We start from the raw sequence: 8,428 nt of genomic DNA on the forward strand, positions 1-8,428 counted from the left end.
GCCTCACCTCTCTCTTCTCATCCTCGTCGCTCTTAATGAATATCAGATCTCTGCTGTGTTCCCTACGTTTTCTGTATACAAATCGCTCACGAACGATCTCAATCTTGTCTTTGGCATGGAATTTTCCTTCATGGGGATAATTGGTTTAGTTATTTCTCATTATCTTCGTTCTCCTTTTACGAAGAGAACGGTGTATACGACTAAGTGACATTTCGTGACGTTTCGATGATGGACAAACTCTATAAACGAAAAATAAACTCGCGGAAAGTCCGAAAAAAGGGTTTTAGTGAGTAAAAGTGAAGAAAAGCGGGGAAATTGCAGAGTTTTTTCGGGATGAAAAATGAAACGATTTGAGAAAATATCGCGTTTGATTTTTGCAGGAAATGATGGGCGAAGATGTCCGGCCGGAGGGCATAAACGAGACGGACGGCATCGGAAACGGATCGATGGGTCCATCGTACGGTGAATTCGTCGTTGGAACGAGTCACAGTCGAGTGTTGAATCCGGAGTGTCAAGAATTCCGGCCTGTTACGGAGCTGCAAACGTCGATTACGGGTATCGAAGCTCGGAGCTCGGATGACGTGGTCGAAAATGGTGAAGAAACGAGAAATCGTTCGGAGTTGTCATCGAGCGTAGAGAACGGAGGGGAAGATAAGAAAGTTGTTAAAAGCTCGTTGGAAAAATCAGAATCGAATGTGGATCCGACGACGACGACGACGACGACGATGCTCGAGGAGAATACGGAGGCAGAAAGAGACGCGAAAAACGGCGGTACGACCCTCGAGGCTGAGGCGCACCAGGAGTCAGGCGTGTTGAAAAACGGCGAAAATCTCGTATCGAGAAAGAGCGAAGAGAAAGAAGGAGCGCCGGTCGATTTTGCGGCGGAGGTATTCGCGAACGTTAGTATAATGGCGGAACGAGCGTTAGCTCGACACGGCGTGGTCGAGGGAATGCTGATGGAAACGGAAATCGGTTTGGATGCGACGTCAGTCGATTTCGAGAAAATCGTTGAGAAAATTGAGTCCCGGGTGGACGATAATTGCCAAGAGGACAAAGACGTACCGAGAAACGGCCTGAGATTGGAGAGATTGAACGATAACGAAGAGACGGTGCCAAATGGGGTGGACGGGGAGCGAATGACGAGCGAGAAAAGCTCTCCGAACGATTTGTCGACGGACTCTCTGGAGATGACGACGTTCTCCACTGCGAACGAGAAGCATAAAACAACGAAAGAAAAGCGTGGCTCAAGATCGGCGAGTCCCGGTACGATAAATCGCACGACAACCCCGATCAATGCGAATTCTCAAAGACTACCAAAGAGCTACGAGTCCTTGGTGACAAGGAGCACGAGCGATACCTCCTTCTCGTCGAACTCGAGCGTCAACCAGACCCGCAATCGCAAATACAGCGCGAAAACACCGAAATTCGTGAGAGAGCCGACACCCGGTCCTGACCTCGACGAGCTTCAAACGAACTGCGTCCAAGTCGTCGAAGAAAGAATTGCCAACAACGGCCTCGTCAAATCCGAGAATGCCACGAGAAATTATCACCGTAGCTTGGAGCACGATGCAAATGGACGTGAAGCAATTGCGACCGGTGAAGAAGCCCTCGAGAACGAACTCCAAAGATACAGTCTCTCCACCAATGAAGGTTCTTGCCATTGGAGAAAATCTGGAAATGCCGACGCCTCGAACGACGACTCCGGTATCGAGAGTCAAAGCAGATTTTCCTCGTCGGAACATCCGATCACCGACGCCGTTACCGAATGGCTTCAACGCGCCAACTCGCCGGAAATGTTTGTAACCGGGATTGGAACATCGACGAGCGAGCCGGAGGATGACGAGCTTGAAAACGACGAGCCGCCAAAAAACTTGGAAGGCAACCCCATGCCTGCACTATCTGCTAATAGCGCCAACGCGAACAACCAAAAGTTGTCGCGTTTGGCTAGCTACGGTGAATTCGCGGATTTCCTTGACGCTCCTCAAGTAACAACGAGCAGGAGCGACGAAGACGCTAAAGAGAATCATGAAAAACCATCGTTTAACACCACCGAAAATCTCGACATTACGAGCAACAACAAATCCTCCATTTCCAGAGCAAAGAAACGCAACGACGGCGCAAGAAAAGTTGAAACTCTGAAAAACGCTTCCACCGAAGCGTCTGACGAGGCCGCCGATGCGCGAGGAAACGTCGATGTTGACGTCGAAGCTGCGAGACAACGATTGCTCCAAATCAGCAGCACTGCCGAGAGTGATAACGACCGTATGATTCACGAAGTGTGCGAATTGACCGAGAACGATAGCGTTGCGGGTATGAGGGTTGCCAAAAGCTCTCGGACGAAGGAGAACATACCGTCGGTTGCGACGAGTACGAGGAACAACGAAGAGGCGTTTAATGAGGAGAGTCTCAAGACAAAAACGACTTCGGATTCGAGCAATACGAAGAAAATAACAGGCTCGACCGAGGAAGGAGCGAAGCTTAAAGTCGGAGCAAAAACGAAGAAGCGTTTGAGAAAAAATAATAAAAAGAGTAAAAATACTGTGATTTCTAGTCGTGACGTGCCGGTAGAAAACGTCGAGATTAAATTACGAAGAATACCGGGGGAGGATGAGACGACACCCGAGGACGAAGAGATGAGGATTCGAACTTTTGAGAAGGGAGAAATCGTTGTTTCGAACGAAGGTAAAATACTTCCGGTTGATAATTACGAGCCGATACTCTTCAAAGCAACGGATTCGAGCACAAGCGATTGTGGCATGATCGAGGAGCCGATTAAATTTCGAAAAATCACGTGCGAAAAGAGTTTGAGAAGTGAGAGAGACGAGGAGGAGAGTACTTCGGAAAATGCGAGCAAACGAAATTCCCTCGGGAGTATCGAAGAGCCGGATGTGCTCGAGTGTTGGGAAATCGAAACGGTGGAGCCGATCGTGACGCCCAAGAGGGTTCAGACCCGTGGCAGATCGTTCGAGGGCGAAGACGCTGCCGAGGACGATAACAACAACAACAACAACAACAACAACAACAACAACATAAGCAACAACAGTAACAACAACAAAAACGATGGTTCAAGCGGCATGGAAATCGTTAGGAGATATTATCGTCTCGAAGCAATGACAACGAGCATCGACGATCTCTGTCTAAGCGATAATTCCAATAATAACGATATCAAGAAGAGTTCTATCCTCGATAACAACGATCGCATGTTCAGCAGTATTTCCAGCGACGACGTTCCCGTTATTGGCGATAAGATGAGCAAAATCGTCGAGTCGATGCTCGAGAATTCTGGTCTACCGATCGAGGAAGCCATCGAAGCTTACGAAAGTTGTTACGGCAGTGGGGACAAACAACAGCAACAACAACTGCCACGTTACCTCGGCTTCGACCCAAAATTTCGCATTCGTCGTCTCTACGGACAAGACCCCGAAAGAGAAGGTGCTGTGCCGTGCAAAGCTGCCTGTTGCAATATACAATAAAAACATTGCAACCAACAAAACTGCGGTACATCGACAAAAAGTTCGAGCTAAAACGAAAACACGTTGAAGAATAATATTTTAGGGTATTTCATTAACGAATTGTCCTTCTCCATCGTACCATTATTTCATTTGTCATCATACTCGTAATATAACCGTGAAAATCCATTATCACGAGATCAACGTTACGAACTAGAGAGGAGGAAAGAACCACCGGCAGGACGAACATACATGAAAACGAAAATTCAGCAAGTTTTTTTTTGTCGTTATCGTTGTACAAAAAAAATCCCCAAGGCCGTCCCCTTTCGAAAAGCAACGTGCGTCGAGAATTCGAAACAGAAATATATAAAAAACAAAAAAACGACGTTCAAATTCACTCACAACACGCGAATACGATAACAAACACGCTCAGCATCCGAATATCGGGTACCGACCCCGGAGCTCTCGTTATCCAAAAGCTCGTCTAAAAAAAAGAACGAAAAAATCTTGCAAAAACGGAGAATAGTTTAGAAGATTCCGGACGATCGGCGGTGTAGCGAAGCACGACGAGATGCTGAGTTTCACTAACCGTCGGGTCGTCGGTTAAACGAACAACATTAAATACAAAAATATCGTTGCTCTCGAAACAGTCGAAATGTGTATTTCGAGCTTTTACACAAAAATCATATGCATAAATATCATACATATATATACACACAAACACATTGTTACTCATCGTTGTAAATAGCCTTGAAAACGAAGCGCAGGTGAAGGAAAACAAAATGGAAAAAGGCAGGAAAAAGAAGAGAAGTAAGAAAAAACTATGATGTTTTGGAGAAACCTTCAGGAGCCAAAGTGAAGAGACAAACGTCGAGATTATCACGTTGCTATTGTGATGTTTCTTATAACAATTATTATTATTATCATTATGATTAATATTATTCTTATTATTGCTATTATTACAATTATCATTATTATTACTGTTACAATTATCATTATGCAAATTTGCATAGACAAGATCGAGTGTGCGAGAGGACCTGGAGAACCTAAGAGGATAAAAGGGACACGAGGAACTTGGCAAGATGGAAATTCAGGGATGACAAAATGTTATGGTTATTACGATGGTCGCTAATGGGGCTTCGTTGATAGAAACGTGATTGAGACATATTTTTTATGTGCCCTTTACTTGAACCGTTTGAGAAGAAGATCGTTGAGAAAAAAAAATAGAAAAATAGTAAAAAAAAGAAAAAAAAAAAGAAGAGAAATAAAGCAAGCATTAAATAACTACGAAAAAAAGGTGTGCAGGAGAGGTGGCTAGAAATGTTATAAAAAGGTACGCTTTCGAGTTGCGAACGTCTTAAATGACACGAAGATAATAATCCTTTTCAGCATTATCGTTTTGCGGCGCATCACGTGTGTTATAGTAATTGGCCTTTGCTCAGGAAAAAAAATAAATAAATAAAAAAGAGTATGCACTTCCGGTTGCGAATATATTGTGAGAGTGCGTACGCTGACATATAGATTTACATGAAAATAAATATACGAACAAAAAATATATATATATCGACATATTATCGAAAATGTATCGAAATATATCGATATATTTGTAATGTAGAATGTATTTTAAGTATTGCAGCGGCATTGTTTGAACAAATAGTTGTAACGATAATTTGAATGAGTTAAAGGGGAGAGGGGAGAGGGAAAAGAAACGCGAAGTTGAGGCAAAATAAACGGAAATTAATGACGTTACGACGAAGGTACAGAGAAAAAAAGCTCCTACAAATGAATAAGTGGTGCACGAGATTGCGCGGAGTCGTTGAAATGAAGTTAATAGAGCGTACACGAGTTAATAATGTACAATTAAGTGAGAATTCAATAAAAATAAGTAAAAAAAAAGAAAAAAAAAGAAAAATTCAACTAGATGCATGATCAAGTACACGGAACTCAGAAATTAATGAAATTAATGAAGTTCAACGTAGAAGCTGACGTAAACGAGTTGCAAATAATGTAGTTATTCTAAAGGAGCATGTGAAAGAGAGCTGTGGGGGAAAACGAGCTCGCAAGACGAAAAATCGATTTATCGTGATTGATCATCAATCGTTCGAATACTTTTCTTTTAATTGTTTGTGCATAAAACAAAGAGTTGATTACTCATTATTTCGAGATATTTAGTTAACAATTTTTTTTGAGAAAGGATAAATTTAATGAGCGTTCGAACGAGACTGATGTCGACGAAATAAATCCGTTTTTCTCGACGCGAAGCGACAAGCAGCGAGGTTAAAGTGTCGTGAGCTTGTTCAGCGACGATCGTTTGCAGCCTGACAGAGCAGGGCCAAGTAGCTTTGAGAATTGAAAAAATACATTTTCAACCGTACGAACGAACCTCGCTCGATGGCGTTGATGAAATTATCGAGGTTTTATTGTTTTATAGACTTGAAACGGAAGCGGAACGAATGTGAATTTCTTCGTAATAACGTAGAACAAGAAATCAGTGCTGGAATGAAAAAGAAAATCTATCAAAACGTTACGACAGTTATAAAGAACGAACACCAAAGTTTTTCCGTAGACTAATGTAGTGTTACGATTTCCGTGTATGCTCACAAAAAAACCAACAACCGACACACAACAAGTAGTTATTCATTTCAGTAGTTCGTTGCTGAAAATCGTGGGGGAAAAGTGAAAAAAACACACACACACACACACACACACACGAAAAAAAACAAAATATGATAAGAATCACCTCAGGTCGCGAGTGAGACGAGAAATGAGAAGAAAAAAAAGATGGCACATCACGTTACCACGAAGTTGTATATCCCATATCCACGCTATAAATACCTCATTGAAAAGTAAATAAAAATACAAATAACAAGTGAAACGAAAAAAGAAACGAGTAAAAAGTTATGTAAATAAAACAGCCGCGATCAGCAGAACGCTCGGTGGGTGCACGTGAATTCCGGACGAAAGAAAAAAATCTTTATGAAGAAAAAAAACACGAAAAAAGCAGCCAATTAGTTATGAGAATAGAGCGAAGCTTGTCAAAAAAAAAAGAAATCTCCAAGGCCGAAACGATCCGAAGTAAGACGATTGTCACAACAAAAAATATTGAAAGAACAAAACAATGGAAAACACCCACACACACACACACACACACACAAACCAGAATGTGCCAGGGCCACTATAATGCACGATCAAGAGATCTTACGAGTTAACCGAACTTCCTCATGTGTTCAATCGTAAACAACAAAACAAAAGTAAAAAAAAAAAAAAAAAACAACTACGTCAAAGATAAAAGACGTACTGATTTGCAACAAAAATGTTTAAGGAGCGAATTAAATGAAGGGGGAAAATAAAAAATAATGAAATAATAAGGAATGGGGAAGAAAGCACTAAGTTTTAAAAAAACAAATATATTATGTACTATATTATCGCTATTACTAAATGCGCTTTGCATTAATGTGTGTGCCTTATTCTGTGGCGGCCATTTTCGTAATCCTTTTCCAAGCGGCGATCATCTCTCCTCGTCTCGTTTGACAAATGAAAGAGAAAATAAATAAATAAAAAAAAAGTGCGAAGGAGAGAATAATGAGGAAAGAAAGTGATGAGCGAAAGAGAAAATGGAGGCGAAGAAGAGTACTAACACATTGCGACCACAGGAAGAAGGATATGATGTATACATTTGAACATTGAGCGGAAAAGACATAAAGTACACTGGCGGGGGACTTTTATTAAATATCTTATTATTTCGATTTTTGTTTGTTTGAATTTCATGATTTTTTTTTCCATTTTTCTCTTTTTTTTTTTCTCCGCATTTCGGAATACCCAAGTCCGAAGAACGAGATCGAACATTTTCATTTAAGGTTAAGCGTACGCTACAATTCTTATGTATATACATGTATAATCACATATACTAATAAATAATAATATTCATAATCATATTTTTATTTATTTCAAGTATATATGAGTATATATCTATACACATATTTTCTCTTTATTTCAACTGATATATCACGATCATATATATTTATGTTCCTACCGTATAATTGAAAGCATTATACCAAACATTGTATTCACGATCACACATTTAAACACACTCGTTGTTATACTTGTTAATCAAACTTTTAACCATTTAAAATGGGGCAAAAGACAAAAAAAACAATATGTTATCACGAAAAAAAATGAAAAAAAAAAAAAGAAAAGTAATAAAATAATAACAAATAAGAGAAATCGAATAACGAAGAAGACGAAGAAAAAAAATAATGAAACACACCGATACATCCAACTCGAGTCACGTTACTGTACAATTATACTGTTAGTTGTATTGGTGTAAGAGTAAATGTACTTCAATTCTGTCGTGTAATTGCTTAAAGAATAAGAATAAACATAGGTTCGATTTGATATCGTTTCGTTTATTTGTTTCTTAAAATTTATTTCATGAATACGCGAAACGCTTTCATCATTTCGTGAGAACGAAGCGCAGAGCTCTTGACCACAAAACTGTCATGAATTTTCGTTAGATTCGTACTTACGACAGAAACAGTACAATTCTACGAGAACGCACGATGCGCGGTTATGATTTGTGCGCTATAGCGCCACCGTCTGCAAAATTCTCAATTCCACAGCAAACTTATAGTAGAATACGTCGATATCGAGGAACGAGATGATAACGAACTGCGCGTTCAGCTGATTTTCTCTTTTGTCAAGCCAACGCAACCTGATTCAGTCCAATATTGTGTTATTACTCCTACAAGCTTTTCAGAATTCCTGCTCAAACAACACTGTCGTAGCAGGACAAACAACATATCGTAAAAAAGAAATGGGATGTGAAACGAGCGGGGGTAATAGTACGCCAAGTATTGGGAGAAAAGAGTAGAGATGTTACACACAGGAACGTGATGTAAGAGAACTTCACCATAATGACGGCGATAAGCCGTAGACGTTGGCGCTCTAGGCGCAAAAGCGGGCTGGAAGGTAGCGCCACC

At 40.7% G+C, this 8,428-nt stretch overlaps 1 protein-coding gene across 7 annotated transcripts in view; it reads left to right on the forward strand.

Annotated features, from left to right (window-relative positions):
* LOC122405728 (WD repeat-containing protein DDB_G0292056-like) overlaps window positions 1–7,844 on the forward strand; it is a 38,878-nt gene extending 31,034 nt beyond the window's left edge. For all 7 annotated transcript variants that reach the window (XM_043410654.1, XM_043410655.1, XM_043410650.1 and 4 more), the window contains one exon: window positions 381–7,844. In XM_043410654.1, the coding sequence (XP_043266589.1) occupies window positions 381–3,473 (3,093 nt within the window). In that variant the 3' untranslated portion in view covers window positions 3,474–7,844. The remainder of the gene's footprint in view (window positions 1–380) is intronic.
* The last annotated feature ends 584 nt before the right edge of the window (window positions 7,845–8,428 follow it).

Source organism: Venturia canescens, chromosome 2 (assembly GCF_019457755.1).
Source record: "Venturia canescens isolate UGA chromosome 2, ASM1945775v1, whole genome shotgun sequence".
NCBI classification, from domain to species: Eukaryota; Metazoa; Arthropoda; class Insecta; order Hymenoptera; family Ichneumonidae; genus Venturia; species Venturia canescens.